General features: G+C 30.8%; 1 protein-coding gene across 1 annotated transcript in view; it reads left to right on the top strand.

Moving 5' to 3' along the window:
- LOC118195979 (zinc finger CCHC domain-containing protein 8 homolog) overlaps positions 1–18639 on the top strand; it is an 83661-nt gene that overhangs the window by 22602 nt on the left and 42420 nt on the right. Inside the window, exons 4-6 of the mRNA XM_085813775.1 lie at positions 4371–4429; positions 7993–8067; positions 14985–15116. Coding sequence (XP_085669901.1) covers positions 4371–4429; positions 7993–8067; positions 14985–15116 — 266 coding nt within the window. The remainder of the gene's footprint in view (positions 1–4370; positions 4430–7992; positions 8068–14984; positions 15117–18639) is intronic.

Raw genomic sequence — 18639 nt, 5'->3', positions numbered from 1 at the left:
AACAGTGGAGACTCACAGCCATTATAAATTGATTTTGGTGTTTTAGATACTGTGAAAATTACAACAGTTGTATTCTTATTTAAATGAATGCTTCTGCTGGATATCAATAAAACTAAACTTTTCAAGATTTTGAATTAGAACATGAAAAATTAAAACATTTAACAATTTCTTCAGCTAGGCTTCTAGAGATTTGAATGATAAAAAAAGTGCTAATATTAGAGATTTGAAAATTTGCTAAATGTGAGGTTTTGAATATCTTATCCTTAAAAAACAACTGATTATCTAATTTATGTCTAAAGAATTATGTCAGTTATTAAAGTCTAAGCTTGATTTCAGCATGCTGGTATCTGTGTTAATTGGGTGGAGAAAACTAAATTATTACTTTATGTGCAAAATATTGAAATACCAGCTATTTATTTTTAACAGTTTTCCTTTCTCATTTAGTGATTTATCTGCAGTGTGAACTGTTTCATGTCACTTATTTTAGAGAAATAGTTATAAATTAAAAATAAAGAAAACACTGAAGAAGGGGGAAAAAAAAAAAAAAAAAGAAAGTCACTGAATTTGTTTATTAATGTAATGTTCTATTCTTCATTCCACTGAAAAGCTTTTTACATTATCGATTATTGTACTCATAGAGATTATTACATCCTTTTTTTGATTTTTGTTTACTTCTGCTAAAGCTAGTCAATAGTTTTATACAAGACAGAAAAGGAAACTAGATGAAAATACTTGGTTTTGCATCTTGTTTTGTGTCTTGAGTGTTCACTTACGTCATAATGATAGTTTCAAATTTGTATATCATAGGAATATAGTTTTCTGAATATAAAGAAGGAGAAATAAAAACATATTTATTTTATATTTATTTGTAAGTATATTAATTCCATAAAATGTGAAATTTTGCATATGCATTGAAATTTCTTTTTATGGAAACCTGTGTGTTACTTTTAAAATGAAGTAAATATGAAATTGCAGCTTCTAAAATGTCCCAAATTCCTCTTTGACTCCTACTTCTATGAAGTTTGGTCATCCCTGATATCTGTATTTTTTGTATATGAGAAAGTGAAAATGAACACAAAAGATAAATTATAATACATAATTGACTTTAAAATGCTCATAAAGCTGCAGTGAGATAAAGTAGTTAATGAAGATTAAAATTTGATTGTATTGTTAAGTAATAAAGAAGTATCGTTAAATGAGATAAATGACCAAAATTAATCATTAATAACTAATGAACCGATGAGTCTACATCTGTGGAGCTACAAAATGATTGTAATAAAATAAAATTTGTTTTAAAAAGTATGAAGAAAAAAAGCAATGCTACATTTATTAGAATAAATAAAGTTAATAATTTATGTGTCTCGGATAACTAGTTTTTGTGCATCACATTTAAATTCAATTATAATTACAGTTTGTTACAAAGACAGTAAATAACTCATGAACTGTCCTAACAGAAGTTAAATATAAACAGTTTGGTAACAAAAATTTACAAACTTAGCTTGTAAATTTGGTTAAACATTGAAGTATCATTTTGATAAAATTCCATTTGGCTTTCAAAAATTAAAAATTGTTAATGGCTCTGCTCATTTTTGAGCTGTCTTACTGCTGGTAGAAATAGTTTTCACCTTGCCACTGGCAGAGATTGGTGTTAAAACCAGAAAAAATTGGCAGAATTAAATAAGGTATTTAACCCGCGAGCACACGCACCGATCCGACGAACACGCGCCGGGTATGTCATACCCGAATAAAAAAATTGTAATTAAAAATTTGTCAAAAAATTAATCGTTTTTTAAAAGAAATTAAATGTAAAACCAAGTTAATACTTCATTTTAGACAAAATAGGAAACAATAAGGAGAGGAAAAATTATTTACTTACTTCTTGAACATTGTTTACAAAATGAGGTCATATGTTCTATACATATACTTTTGCTACAATTTTCACAAATGAATCTAGTCTTTCTATCTTTTTTCTTGGAGCACTCTGTACACCTCTTGTAAGTCATTTTAGGTTTTTTGGGGGACAGTTCATTGTTAACATGTTCATCAGTGGTCAGTGTTTGTCCAGAATCAGGAACCACAGATGCTCACCGTCGTTCATTTTGAACATTTTCTATTAGCTGCATCCCTAAGGCTTTGAGAAAAGTACTCATCCCGTTTACGAGTAAAATTTTCTCGTATGGAATCAATATAAATATTTGTATTGTCAACTACATGTTTTAACATATCTTCATCGATAAGCAATGCCAAGGAATCTAAAGGTGTTGAGAAGTCTTTAGAATACTTTGTATTTCCAGGGAGTTTAGTTATAATATTTTTGGTGCCAATTCTAACATTAGTCCGGAATTTATTTTTGTTCCATTTTTTCCAACATAAAAACTCATTGCTACATTCTGTTTCTGTATCTGAATCACTACTCTCTATGGGTGAATCATGATTACTATTATATTCTTCATCATCAACATCTTCCTCTTCTTCACTAAATGAATCCTCATCAGAAGAAACTGTTTCAAGGAGATTTCTCAATCTTTTCATCTCTTCATCATAAGGAATATACGGCGCCATGCTTACAACTCAAGAAAAACCTATACTAAAAGCTTGAAAATGAGAAGTGCGAAGTGACTCACTGAGAAACTTGAGTACACGCACGGGTATGACATGCCCGAACAATGCTGTTCCTAAAAAACCGTTGCACTTGCCACCTCAGGAATTTCCCCCATTTAAGTATGTGACCTTGAACTCAGCTACACCAAGTTTCGACCTTTTATGAAATAATGGGCGAGAAATATACAAAAAGAAAAATGCACATAAGTATGACATACCCGCCGCGTGTGCTCGCGGGTTAAATGGCTTTTTAGTTAATAGTAATTAATAATTTATTAAATTAATTTTCATATGTAAAGATAAAATGTACAGCTATAATTAAAAATAAGCATGCAGGACAAGTTATGAAAACATTACTATACATATACAGATGAAACTTGTTTATGTACAATAGTGCCATTTGTTGGCATTTATGAAAAATATGAAATAGTGCCATAACTCACCAGGAAAAAAACAGCATCATGCCAGCCTTGCTGCTTGGATTTCTATTGTGCTACTAAGGATGCCCATAAAGAAGTATATTGATGCTGTAATGATAGTGATAAAATCAGTATCCTTTATTTTGTGATGTGTAATGGCAGGATAGTGAGCTTAGAATACATCATTATTCCTATTAAATTCTTAGTCAAAAATACATCATTATTCCTATTAAATTCTTAGTCAAACAGATTTTGCCTGAGCTTTTTTTTTTTTCATATAGCTATGAGGCAGACACCTTGTATTTTAAGTTTTATTATTAAGCAGTTAATTGGTTTATAATTCTTATAAAAATTCATTGTAAATGCTATTGCAGCTTTGTTGTGGAACTGTATCTTGGGGGACTGATTACATTCTTATTGGACACTGGGTAGGACAAATTATCTTCAAATTATGAAATTATCTTCACTTTTCATGTTTCCCAGAAAAGTGAAACTTCACATATTCTATTGCATAAGTCTGGAGAAATTTTTGGTGTAATAAAATCATCTGTAATGATAAACTTAAAGCATTCTGTGTTGAAGATGACTATTATTCAAAAAAATGGAGAATGGATGTAGCTAAATAGATATCTGCTGTAAGCTCCAAATAGTTGGTACTATATGGAAAAACCGAGACTTGATATTTTCTACTCATTAAATATATATAAGAAGTAAAAAAGTAGTAAATCACAAAAATGTTGATGTTGAAGAAGCAGTGTTGAAATGGTTGGTTCACCACCCAAAGAAATGCAGTCTTTCATTATCTGAATAAATACTACTCATAAATACTTATTTTTGATATAGATTTATAATTGGAGAAATGGGTCTAAACTATGAATATTATAATAAGTATTTTATCGTGTAAAAATTGTTAATGTATGGTGAAAATTAACAACAGAAAAAAAATTAAGAATTGTTCATAATAATAATAGTAATTAATTCATAAGATTTTTTAAATTTTTATGTTAGAGGTGTTATTTGTGTTTCTTGGAAGATGCTACATTGCTAATTAGCCTTTTTTACAGTTCATCAAACTGTTTTTACTCTATTTTGTGTTATGATTAGTTTTTTCCACATCAGATCAGATACAACGAATCAAACTTTTGGTCCCTTGAAGCGGGTCCTTGATAGCGGGGTTTGACTTTACTTTGATATCTGATATTAAGTGTTTTATGTATCAGAATGGTATCAGATAATTGTGTTAGTGTGATAGCTGTCAAATTAATAAATATTTTTATTATTTTAATGCAATTTTAGAAAATAATTATTGTTTGAATTTAAAATTATTTTACTTTTAATTGTATCTTTTAGGACTTATTTTCGTTAGATATTTCTACAGCATCAGAAACAAGTTATACTGTTGTACCTAAGTAAGTAAATAAAAATGTTTCACCATGAGTTAATTTTGTGAATATATTACATTTATATTATTTAATTTTTTTTCCAGTTCTCAATGAATTATGTTTGTTCATTATCTGAATAAAAACTAATTTTTATTGTGCTGAAAAATTTTATAAATTTTTGCTTTCAAGCATACAAATAAAAAAAATATACAGTGTGATACTGTATTTATTAACTCTATTGTTTTGATGTGTTTAATATAAATATTTGCATAAAATAATTATTAAAATTATGTAAAAAATGCTTTAGAAAATGGATTTCTAACCTTACCGTTAAAGCAGCTTTACAACTTGTCTTAGCCATCAGAGCATAAAAACCACATTTATCACTAAACCAAAATCATTATTCAATCAAAAACTATTTTTTTGCTTACTTTATCAAAAAGAAAATTGGCTATAATTATCAAAAATATCTTGAATGTTTTTAGTTGAAATTCTAACAGGTATCACACAGATATTCAATAACAGGAAACTAGGATTAGTCATGATATCTCTTAGTAATCTTCAGAAATACAAAAACAATCTTGGAATTTAAAGTGAAGTATGAGTAGCGACAAATAGTATGTTATGCCCATCTTAGGAGCGTAAAAACTCTGAATGTGTGAAATGCAGTGCCAACCAAAAAGGGGTTAAAGACATAACAGTATTGAAAACAAGAGACGAGTGACTACTAATTCTGTAAATATTTTGAAGATTCTTTGGCTGTTGCACTTTTAAACTGCTGTGCAATTAAGTATTCTATTCTCCTTTTGTACTTTTGTAGAGTTTTTGTGAAATTACTGGGTCATGTACTCCTCTTTCCATAAATTAATATGGCAAAAATTTACAGAGACCTTAATCCAAACAATATATAAATTAACTCCATGTCTGTATGCAGTTTTTTAATTTGCCTTATATAAGTTTTATAAAGTTATAAAAGCAAGAAAACATGCTTAAGAAGTAAGCATGTTTTCTTGCTTTTATAACTTTGAGAGCTTATTTGTGTGTACACCATATTTGCTCATGTATTCTCCCCTTTTCCTATAATTTTACTATTTAAAAGCCAGGAGGGGAAAAATACACAGAATATTCCATTTCTAAAGCGATGACCTATATAATAAACATAGCACATTAAAAAGCATACATAAAGACACGTAAATATTATATATTTCAGAGGACTTATCAATTTCAAAATTCATTTTCCTTACATTGAAGAGTTTCCTATTTGTACTTATATAGAAGTTTGTAAATCGTATATCGAAAAATCTCTATATGGGGGAAGGAAATATGTGAGTAAAGGCAGTACGGTACAAAGTCCGTAATCCGGACTCGTTGGGACTTCGGAGATTCTGGATTAGGGGTTTTTCCAGATTATAGATCATCAGTTTAAATCTGGTAAGATGGCATGCAGAAATTATACTATTGAAAATATGAAACCGTAATTCCTGAAATAAAAAGCAGTTATGATCTAAAGGGTATCAAATTTCACAAAAAAAAAGCTTAATATTTATTTGTTTACTTCGTTAAACATTTCTTTTAACGTGTGCATGTATGTGCATTCTCTAGGTGCATGCATAACGTTTGTGGCTTTGAGGTTCGGATTATAGATCATTCCGGATAATGGACGTCCAGATTACGGACTTTGTACTGTAGTTATTTTAAAGTTCCATATTGAAAATATTTCACATAAAGAATATTATCTTCTAGAATAGTGGTTCTTAATCTTTTTTTACTCTGTATACTCCTGTCACGACTGTTAAAAGATCATTCCCCTTTCCTTTCCAACATTGAAATATGCATACATAAATTCATTTAAATTTAGACTATTTTTTAACTTGTTCACGAATTAAACAAAAAAGCAAATGCTGATAAATACCAAAACTTTAATAAAAGTTGTATTTTGTAATCATAACTGTAACTAAAGACTTAACAGATAATTAAAGGGCTAACTGCATTCCCTCCCCTGAAGCTATGAAATCATTCCCACTTGAGAATCCCTATTCTAGAATAATTCATTGTACTTTCCTTTTGAGGGGAGGGAGCCATATTGACTATCAATTTTACAGTGAAGTTGTACATGCCATTAGAACTTTTCTTGTAACAGATATACTGGTGAAAACTAAACTGACCTGGCATATTGTAAAAAAATTCATGTATCTTTGAAATTAAACATTTGACAACATTCATTCTTAATTTTATTATTGATTTCAGTTAAAAAAATTGAGTATATTTTATTACATAAATGGACAAGTTCTTTCTTCTTCAGAAGAAATTTGTCTTATATAATTTTTTCAAATTTTTAGTTAAAATGAAGTATAAGGAGCATGCATATTTGGCAATTTAATCTCGTAACCTTACTTATTGGTGTGCAAAGCAATTCATCTTTTTACAAAGTTTATGCAACTCGTGTTTTTTTTTTTAAAGTGAAAACAGATCACTTTGTGCATGGGGAGAAAAACAGTAATATGTCTTATAATATAATATATGTAATTTTTAATGTGTACAATGCCAGGGGAGTGCACACTGTCAAATTTGTACAATTCGCTGATTTTTTTCAAGTGAAATAGATTACTGTGTACATGAGGAGAACAACGGTAATGAATCATGTAATATTGTATATGTTCAATGTATCATTTAATCTTTATTTAACAATTTTAATTTGTGTTTCAGTTGTTTTCTTTTGATATTGTTAGGTATTCATTTTGAAGTATTTCTTTCCCTCACTAGATGGTGCCAATAGTTTCACTAGTAAGAAAATTTAATTTTTTTGGGAGGGGGTCTTGATAGACACAGTGTGTTAACAGTTCAGGTTCGTGATAAGTATTGGCTTGTATGAAAAGTGCAAAGTTAGGCACTCTGGCATATCAGTTTATTTTACAGCCATTAATAAGAAATAGAGAGAGAGGCTGCAACATTTATGAAATAGCAGTTAACTATTTGTTTTTCATTTTCAATGTTTAATGTTATGTCAAAAAATAAATTGCATTTCCTTGAAGAAGGTTATTTTTTCAGCTGTTAAGTCTTTAATTACAGTTATGACTATAAAATATAACTTTTATATACAGTCCCTGCACACTTATCTGTTAAGTCTTTAGTTACAGTTAGACTATAAAATGTAACTTTTATATACAGTCCTTGCACACAAGAAAAGGTAATGAAGTTTTTTCTTATTTTTAAACCAGATTAATAACAGAACCTGCATTCATCAGTGGATGTTGACTTCGATCAACAGTAGTTGATTAATTACAGATATGTTGATAGTTTTTGCTGAATTACAATAAATATCAGAAGTTTGGTAATATTTTTAGAAAAGGTCACCAACTTGCCCCCTTATAAGCAAATTTTGCTGAGGTCCTGTAAAGATCATTGTGAATATTCTTTTCTCTATGAATTCAATATTAATATTTATTTTTCTTTTAATAAAATTTTACTTTTATGATCTTGTATTGTTTCAAGGTTTATTTTAGTTGTAAACTACTGTACTGTATGAGTAGTTTGTGTCTGCAGTAAAGCATTGATTGAAGATTATGCCTAATTTTTTTTTTCCTTTGTAGGTATGAAGCAAGTTTTAATGAAATTCTTGATAAGAAAGATGAGAGTGATGCTAAATCTGAAGCTTCTGATGGAAAGTAAGAAAACTTGATAATTAATAAATATTTTTAAAAAATGTAGTATTTGTCTGTGTCTGTAATTGATAAAAAGTGTGACCAGATAGTTATTGTTCTTTTTTTGTTAATTGTAAAATAAATTACAATTCTGTTAGAATATTTTGGTTTTCACCCTGAGATTGGGAGGGCAAAAATAAGAGGTATTTGAATACCATAGTACCTAAACTATTTAAAATGCAGGGGGTATATATATATTTTTAATACATTTTAGTCAAGGAAAGTTTTTAATTAATGGTCATAAGAGAGATATTCTCAAATTACTCTCTGTTTTGTTATTTTGGTATGATTTTGGTTCTTGTATTGAAGTTAATTAAAGTTGTTTTAATACAATTTTTATTCTTATATGTTATTTAATATGATTTTGGTTCTTGTATTCAAGTTAAAGTTATTTGAATACAATATTTATTCTTATGTTGAAGTATTATATAAATATGTAAGGTATAACAAAATATGATAGCTGCTTTAAGAAATGATTGGCAACCTCATAATTAACTGTTCTAGATTTTATGCTCTTCCCTACCTTCATCTGTTCTCCCAAATTTGAGATTTTTCCATGTTACATTACAACTTAAAATTAACCAGTCGCAGCTTAGAGTACTTTCTGCATCTACTAGGTATAAATACCGCTCACAAGTAATTATCCCTTTTCCTTTCACTGCTGAAAATCCCCCCCCCTGCTGCTATGTTTACTCATCTCGGATGATGTCGCCCCCTTTAACCTGTATATGTAAGAAGTTTTTATAATACTATATATATATATACATATATTGAATGATCTTAAAATTCACTTAGTTTGAAAACAAGTTTTTCTAATACTTGCATAATAAGCTGCAAAGTAAGATAATAATAATTTATTTACTAAAGAAATATTGATTATATTATCTCCTAATATAAATTTACATTGCGGCTTCAGCTCTTGTATTCATAATTGTATTCATAAGCACCAATATCGGTACCATCTTGTATTCATAAGCACCAATAATCGGTTTACACAAAATTCAATTTTGAAGCACCAATCTTGAATATGAAATCATCACTAAAAATTTTTTTACATTATATCAAAATATTAATCTGAATCACACATTGAATCACTTTTCTGAAAAATTTTCACTAATCACTTTACACGTAACGCATACCACGGCACACTTGAAAGACACTTCGTTTTCGTAGCCGACGAAAAGCAAAACACAGGGAAATTCTGTTTGCATATGAATTGCCATGCCCTTGACCCACTTTTGAATTTAGAAGTGCATTAGAAATAAATCCAGAAGACTTTTTTTTCCCAACATAGAATAAAATCCTACTGGCTAATTAATAAAGCTGTGATATTTTAGCAGTCGTGGACATGAATGACGAGGCTTGGCATCAAAGTCCGGGCATTGCTGTGGCTGAGTGTTAAAGCGGCATCCAATGATGACACAGAAGGATTTAGCATTTAATTGCACATCTTTATTCCATTTGAACGGCAGATTATTATTCTTTTATATTAACTTTTCCAAATTGCGTATCAAATAGTGTTTTGAACTGAATATGATAAAATCTAGGCTTTTGATGTCCTAATTATTCTAACAAAGGGAAGATGAGAAGCACAACAACATAGATCTTACTAGCAGAGGGAGAGAGGAGCTTCTGGTGCAAAATTGCACGAATTCTGTAATTATAGAAGCAGTTACATAATAAGCTCGAATGTTCTGGAAAGTACTGGTCTAGGGAGAAGATCCTAAATTGCAGAAAGTTAATTAAAGGTTGCTGGTTCGCATAGAGCAAAGACGTCCTATTTTTTATATTTTACATATGCACCCGGTGGCCATAATTAAACTGACAGTGCTCACAGTGTTCTGTAGCTCGATCTATTTGCGAGAATGACACCACATTTTGCAGGAAGATTAAACAAGACGGAGGACAAAGGGTTCCGCAAAAAAAAAAAAAAAAAAAAAAAAAAAAAATTAGTTCCAAAAGTCACCGCTAGGGAAATATTTGGCACGGTGTAATAGAAAATAGAGTGTTAACAAATGCTAATTAATATGGAATAAAATTACCTTTTATTATTCACATTTTCTGATTTAGTTTAAGTGCAATATGCCAACACTTTTAAAAAAGCGTAAAATCTACATAAACACCGATAAAGTCTCGTGATCTGCATTATCACATATGCTGAGCAGAAGAAGTTCTTTATTCAAATTTCACGTTACATCCATTCGCACAGTGCCAACTGCTTGGGTTTTAAAAGGCAATGTGTTACGTTTCGAATCAATCAGATTGAAAGTTTATATGCAATGTCTCCTTCTTTAGTCGAGCGTGCATTACTGGTCAAATTCTTTTACCTCAAATTCAACCAGTGCAACGCGTCAGCCGCTCTTCGTGCTTTTAGAACGCACAAAAAAAATGCGCAAAGGTAGTGGTCCTGTGTCAGTTAATGGGCTAAAAGCAATGGTTGCGACATTTGAGAAAACAGGTTCTCTGAAGGTTCAGTCAGGCAGAGGACGAAAACCTGTACCACAGGATACAATCGAAGCAGTTGCCACGGCGATTGTCGACAGAGGACCAGACAATATTGCTGCCACCTCTAGTGCTCGTGGAGTAGCTTGGAATATGGATATGCCTTACAGTACGGTATGGAAATCTTACTAAAGATTATCAACTTTTATTCGTACAAGATCAGCCGTGTACAGGAGTTACTGTACCCCGACCATGATAAGTGATTGACTTTTGCTCTCACCTTTCTTGCCAGAATGGAGGTGGATGATGCTTAGCTGTGGAAAACCTTATGGGGAGACGAGGCCCACTTTTACCTGAATGGAACTGTGAATACCCAGAACTGCCGAATTTGGGATGACAAACCACCACTTGCAGTCACAGCAATTCCCTTACATTCACCAAAGGTAACTGTTTGGTGTGGGTTCACAGCGGAATTTATCGTAGGTCCATTCTTCTATGAGAACATTACCCTAACAGGACCGGAAATCTGTTCTGTTACTGGAGAGAAATATCACCACATGTTGAACAGCTTTGTCATTCTGGCACTTCAGCAAAGACAATGCCTGGGCGAAATCATTTTCATGCAAGGTGGAGGCCCTTCACACGTACGGGTGCAACAGATGCTACGACAGAAATTCACAACATAAAGAGTCATTAGCCGCTACTTTCCAACTGCATGGCCACCTCGGTCGCCTCATCTTACCCCATGCGACTTCTGGCTACGGGGTTACCTTAAGCCCAAGGTCTATCAAGGAGTGGACCAGGACCTGGCTACATTGAAGGATAACATATAACGGACTGTACAGGAGATTCCTGCAGACATGTTACTTTGTGCTGTTGTGCATACTGTGCACAGAATGCAATATGTGGTCCACAACAACGGCAGCCACATTGAACCTCATTTGAATGCAAAATAAAAGGTAATTTCCATATTAATTTGCATTTGTTAACACTCTATTTTCTATTACACAGCGCCAAATATTCCTCTAGCGGTGACTTTTGGAACTAATTTGTTTTTTCGCGGAATCCTTCGTTCCTCGTCTTGTTTAATCTTCCTACAAAATGTGGTGTCATTCTCGCAAATAGATCATGCTACAGAACACTCTGAGCACTGTCAGTTTAATTATGGCCACCCGGTATTTATTACAGTTGTTTTATTCTTACTTTGTTGTACGAAGTTAGAGAAATACTTCAATCACGAAAAATTTTGGGTATCATATTTCAGTGGATGTAACCATTTGATGCTTCCCAAGTCCATTTGGATGACTTTTTTACATGATGTCTGAATATACAGATGAAATAAAGGAACTTTTTTATAAATGGATTCAAAAAGGTTTTTAGGCCAAGAGGCTTTAGCCCAGAAAGGCTATTGGTCTCGAAACGGCATTTTGCATCGAATCACTATAATCCTCTCTATCACTTTTCAAATTGTTGCCACCATATATTATCACCCTATATTATATTTAAAGAAATTAAATAATGAAGAACCCGCATCAATATATATATGTTTCTCGTGAAAAAACAGTACCTAGAGCCATCAAATTTTGAATAATGTAGTCCTTCACCCGAATACTGGTACCTGTAAGCCCGAATCTTAAATTTTAAATCTGTTTTATTATCTATTTCATATTTTTAAAACTTTAACAAATTTTTAAGAAACTCAACGATTGCAAAGCGAGCAGTGGCAATAAACTGTATGGAATAAAATATTTTTGTCCAGCATGCCAGATTATTTATTTTAAATTCTAAAGATATGCTGTTTTGCTCTCGAAACATGTACGTATGTGTAAAGGAAAAAATACCCCTTTGGGCATGATATAAAATCTGAAAGCTTTCAGATTTTTTTTTTGTGACATCTGTACATATGTACAGTATTTACAGTGTATGTATCTCGCATAATTTACAAAGGATTAGCTGTAGAACACGGAAATTTCATATATGGGACTGCTATATCATATACTTCCAATTACAGAAGTGTTTTAAATGATGAAAATATTCATATTTTGGCAGTGTCGAATTTAAAAAAAGAAAAAAGAAAAAAAAAAAAAAACTTATTTTCAACAAATAATGAAATGTAACTTAATGGGTTTTTCTGGTTCCTATACTATTTAGCAAAGTTTTCATGAAAAAAAAAAAAAAAAAAAATGAAATTATAAGACATTTGACTCCCATATGATAAAAATTGACCAGGATATTAAATTTCAAAATTTGCAACTTTTTATGTAATTTTGTTTGCCTTGAGGGATCAGTTAAAAATTAGAGTAATTCAAGGAAATAAGTTTAAATAAACTGCAGCAAAAAATGTGTGTAATTTAATAGGTCATACAAGGAAATCTTGTTGTTCACATCAGACTTTTTTTAGTAATTTAAAAGGTAAGTTTATATTACAAATTGCCTACTTTTTCTAATTGTGGCGTATTACTTAAATTTACTTCTTTAAATTAAAAATGTATTTGATAATGTAAAACATAGTCTAAAAGCGTGTGTGTTTATTTTTCATAAATGAAAGGTAGAAATGATATAAATATTGGATGAAATTATTGCCATTTATAGAGAAATGAAAGAACCTGCTTAATAACTGCAAAATAATCAGTAATTTTTATGTGGTAAAGATGCTGTTATTTATTTTTAAAATTAATTAAATTTTGGACTGTGTGGTACAGTCTGACCACTGCTGAAGCAACCTTGTTTAGTATTCTGCCAGATTTAGCTAGCAGTGTTGTTAGTTAGCAAACTGTGATTGGAGGATCAACACGGGAACTCAGGGATGTACAGTGCGAAAAAAAAATACAGTTCTCTGCCTCCCGTTCTACTGGACCAATAGACAAAATTCAAATTACGTTCTTCATGTCTCGAATCCGTGACTTAGGATATGTATTAGATTTATATGTAGGGTTGTTCCAATATAGGTATTTTGACACAAAATCGGACTTTTTCTGAAATGACATGCCAATTTTTTCCACATTTCGATTCTACGACTCAAATTATGCCAAACTGCCAAGTTTTGTAAAAATCGCACAAATAGTTTTTAAAAAATTAGCTCTCAAAATTTTATTTGAATTTGATATATTTTTATTAATATCTCTTTTCTTATTAAACTTACTTGATTCCTTCTTCCAGAATTCAAAATTTAGGATTAATCCAAATATAATTCGCACATTTTAAAGGATTTTTTTTTAAATTTATTTTTAAATAATTTTTATAAATTTTTCAAAAATATTTTTGTATAATAACGTGTAAAATTTTTAATATCTTAAAGTAGATGTATTTCTAGGTACACCTACAAAAAATTAGACTTTTTTATTCAAAATTTTTTAAGATATACGTGAATTTACATATGGGAGCATTTTGAAATTTGCCTTTTTTTTTTTTTTTTTTTTTTTTTTTTTTTAACGATAATAACGCCAAATGATAATACAGACTTTGTTAAAATTATTTGAAAGTATAAACGATGACTTTTTTCCTGCTCGTCTACAGTGAAAAAAAGAAAACAAAAATAGATTGCTATAAATTAAGAAGTTCGGCAAGTAAATTATTCTTGGCAAAAACTAAAAAAATACACCAAGATGAGTTTTTGAATTTCTTTGTAATTTTTGGACCAGATTTTACAAAATTTCATATTTTAGGCATATTTTTAGTCATAGAATCGACATATTGAAAAAAACTGACAAGTAATTTCAGAAAAAGTCTGATTTTATGTCAAAATACCTATGTTAAAATGGTGCCATATATATAAATCTAATGTATATTCTAAGTTGCGTTTTTGAGACATGAAAAACGCAATTCGAATTTCGTCAATTGGTAGAACAGAAGATATAGAACTGACCCCTTTATTTTGCGAAGTGTACATTTCGCAGCTGGATCATCTGAATGTTCCTTATTCCATGAATAAATCGATCTAGATCGTGCATGTGTGTGCAGAGATTGTATCATGCAAGCTGCCATTCCAAGAAGCCCTAAATTCTGAGGTGCCCCAAACTTACATTTTAGATTCAAAGATGAGCAGCATTAAAATGCAGCAACATAGTAAAAGTATGTAATTCACCACTCTGCCCTGTGCTTATGATCTCACCTGTGACTTTTGTATTGTAACTGATGATTTCTCTGGGTGGGCATTTAAATTAAATGTCAGTCATCTGCTCCTGAGATTTTTAGCGGATAAGAAATCTTTTCTCATCTCTGCATATTTTTATTTATTTTTTTGCATTTGCCTTGAAGGAAGCTCTTTATGAAATACTTAAAAATTAAAAATTCATCATTTATGCAAATGAAAGTTTTTTTTTTTGAAAAACTGAATATAATGAAAATAAGTTTTATTCTCTTTTCATTTCTTACTTAAATGTAAATGTTTGTATGTATTCCTTGTGCTAGGAATTAGAATTATCTTCCTATATTTTCAGAAATAAACGATTTCAAAAAGTGTGCTTTAATTGCTCAGGAGATCATAATGTGGGTCAATGTCCACACAAAATTGATCATCGGAAAGTGAATATAGCTAGGAGACAGATTAAATCATTTTGTCCTCCAACTGTGTAAGTTTTTACTGATGTAAACTCTGCCTCTTTCTTTTTGACATTTGTGCATCAGTTCTGTTTTAAGTAAACCATTTTTACCATAACACATTAAAATTTGTATGAATAGCCATTGTTGTTGCATAATATAAATAGTGTTTCTTTATCTTAAAACTATTTTCTTTTTAATACTTTAGTTAAAAGTATGATAATGTCAGTGGTATAGTACAAGAAAAATATATTCATGGATAACTGAAATTCTTTAATTCTGGCTTAGCATCACAGAAGTGTATATGTGTATTTAAAAAACAAAATATGTCATTATAAAGTAGCAGCAGTAAATAACTCAGTCAGTTCTTTATTTTAAGCATAGTTGAAGCTGGTAAATACAGTTGAACTGCCTGGCAGTTCAACTGTATTTACCAGCTTCAACTAAATTTCAATTTACACTTTGATTTTTTTTTTTTTTTTTTTTTTCCTAAATGAAATGTGGCATTCAAAGAAAGTTCAGTTTAAAGAGTAGAAATTGACTAAATGTTTCTAAATCCCCCTCCCCCCAAAAAAGAAGATGCTGTTATCAAGTATTGATTTTTGTGCTGTCAATCCCCCCTTCCCCACACACACACTGTGTGCATTTATTCATCAACAGCATTGTATGTATTGCATGTTATAAAATGCCATGATGCATTGTAAAGTTCCAGCATAAGTACAGTACTATTTTTAAGACAAGAAAGAGAATATCATTAAATTAGAGACTTTAAGGACTGTTACAAATTAAATCTTTATTTTCTATATGCACACCTTTAATGGTCCTAATAATGTAGAAGTTTAAATTAATATCCCTTAGATCCTGCTACACTGACAAGATAGTTACCGCTCTAGTCTGAATCAAAATGGCATAGTCTTGTGAAGGTTAATATATATATATATATATATTATATATATATAAAACTAGAACCCTTAAATTTAACAAAAGGCACCTATTATAAGACAAAACTCTGCTACTTGTGAGTATTTAAAATAATATAAGTTTAAATTTAAGTAAGATAATCAGAGACTACACATAGTGGTCTAAGCTGACTCAAGTATTTTAATGGTACTGTTTTAACTTTGGGTAGTAAAATGGCTAAAACCAAAATAAATGGAGCTGGCCTTGCTTGCAGATTACAAACTGCAAGCAAGGCTGCCAAAAGTACCAACACTAAAACATTCAAGCTCTCTGCTTAACCCATGTGAGACAGTGCACCTTTGTTTAAAATGTTACCTCAGGACTTATGGGTGTTGAAACGAATTGTCTCATAAGACAGGGTTTAACTAAGCCTAATTTTATTAAATAAAAAAAATCACACACAGAACAAAAGTTTAAGTCCTAACATTATTATTTTTGGTACCACTTTAGATTATTATTTAAGCTTTCATATATGTTAAACTTAACATTTAATTATTATTTCCCTTTACTTTACATGAAAATGTATAAAAAAGGGCTTACTTTGAGAAATAATTTCAGAAGCTCTATTCAAATTATTGCATAGTTTTCATTGACAAAATACATTAATAAACTTTAAAATTAATAAAAAAATACCAGAAAAACTACTTACAAGAAGAAGTAATAAAATCTTTACAGGAAGTGGAAGACAGGCACTCAGTGAGCTCAGTCCTCAGTCTTGGAGAAAATGTCAGTATCAGATTCACTAGAAATATCGCTCTTTGACACTTCATTAAAAAATAAAAAAAAAATCATCACTCTCATCCATGTCACTGGCTGGCTTATTTACCATGCAAGTGTATCCTTCTTCTGATAAATAATGCTTTCTCAACATAATAATCTGGAGTCAGGGCTTCTCGAAACAAAAGGAGAAGTATGTGAAACATCTAAAAGCAATGCAAAGTGTAAAACAACCCCACATAATAACCCTAAAAGACCCTGCACAGTAGTGAAAAAAGAATAAAAAAAAGGATTTGATCGATATCAGAAATGCAAATGCTTATATCACATGGTGACTTTAAAGAGTTGAGCTTTGTCTGTTTAAAATGCACATATGCATCACCTATTTCCGAAGCTCATTCTCCAACGCATGGATGAGAGACGTTTGTAGGGAATACATGTATGAGATGCCTGTCCAGAAGTTAAATTCCCATACTACATTGCATTTGCATTCTGCTGAGAACTACAGAAAGAAGTTGTAAACATTAAGCTTATAATAATTGGTTAATTAACATAGAATTGTTACATTTTCCCCCACCAGAATTTAAACTAATTGAAAGCAATGGCCTTAATGACCCCCCCACAAATAAATTCCATGAGGGATAGGTCACAGTTCTGTTCACTTGAATTTATCTTGGAGGGTTATCCTGTAAATCTCCTGGCTTCTTGTGTTTCTCAATTCGGTTCTTGGTTCTTGTTGATTTTCTTTGATCTTTGATATATTTTGATGGTTCTGGTCCCTTTCTTGGAAGATTCCTTTGAGGGTCATGGTTGTCACAATCTCATCTGCAGTCCATCTGTGTTTTTATGATCACTGGTTCTTTTAAATTTTCTTCTTAATAGTTCTTTGTCCTGTGGCCTTTTGCACTGTAGCTTTCTAGGTAACTGGCTAGTCATTTCTCTGTCAATGCAAGCTTCATGCTAGTGTTGTCTCCAGAACTCTTTTCCTTGCACTATCTTTCAAACTGCTTTTATTTGTAACTCAGGTGGTTGTGACATCTTAGGATGCTTGACCTTGAACCTATGGCACATTCCTTATTCTTTTCATCATTCTTGGATTCCCCTCCTGCAATGTAGATGCTGTTGCTCTCATTCCTTTTCTTATCATAACAAACATTTCTTTATGGGCCATATCTAAATTTAACGATATCTCTTCTACCAATTTTTGAACGTCTTCCATTTTAAATTCTTCTGACTTTTTCCTCAAAAAATATTTTATCGAAAGGCGTAATCAACTTCCTCAAGAATTAACTCAGTCGATGTTTTACTGTTGGTATCATGTTTAGCAGATCTATCTCAATGCAAAAGTAAGTTCATTAACACAGCTGTCCCATCATTGGTGGTAATTTCTTACATAACTATGGAAAATTTTAATGATGTTTCTATTTACTCATTACAAATTGCAGACCACTGTTTGAGATTTCTTTTATTGGAGCTTCATATTTTAATATAAATCTATTTAAAAATGATTGTGCAGCAATTTTTGCAGACTCTCTTTTAAAGGGAATTAATTCTACATAGTTCAAAAAAGGATCAGTGATCACGAACAAATATCTGTCTTTATTTTTTTCAGTATGTAGGTAAGGGTTTAACAAATCATATCCTATCATTTCATTAGGAAATGTGGCTTTTATACTATTTAGGTATTCATCTGGTTATGATTAAAATTTTTAACTAATTGACAATGTTACAAGACTTGATATAGTCACTTACAAATCTTCATAAATGAAGAAACTAAATAGCTTATCTTACTCTTTGAACTGCTTTTCTTATTTCAAGATAGCCGCCTCACAATGATGCATCATGCATTCATGTAAAATAGTTTATTAGTTCATCTTA

This window comes from Stegodyphus dumicola, chromosome 1 (genome assembly GCF_044657685.1).
Source record: "Stegodyphus dumicola isolate Sdum_Otavi_A_Nest chromosome 1, ASM4465768v1".
NCBI lineage: Eukaryota > Metazoa > Arthropoda > Arachnida > Araneae > Eresidae > Stegodyphus > Stegodyphus dumicola.
This window is presented reverse-complemented; position numbering and strand designations above follow the sequence as displayed.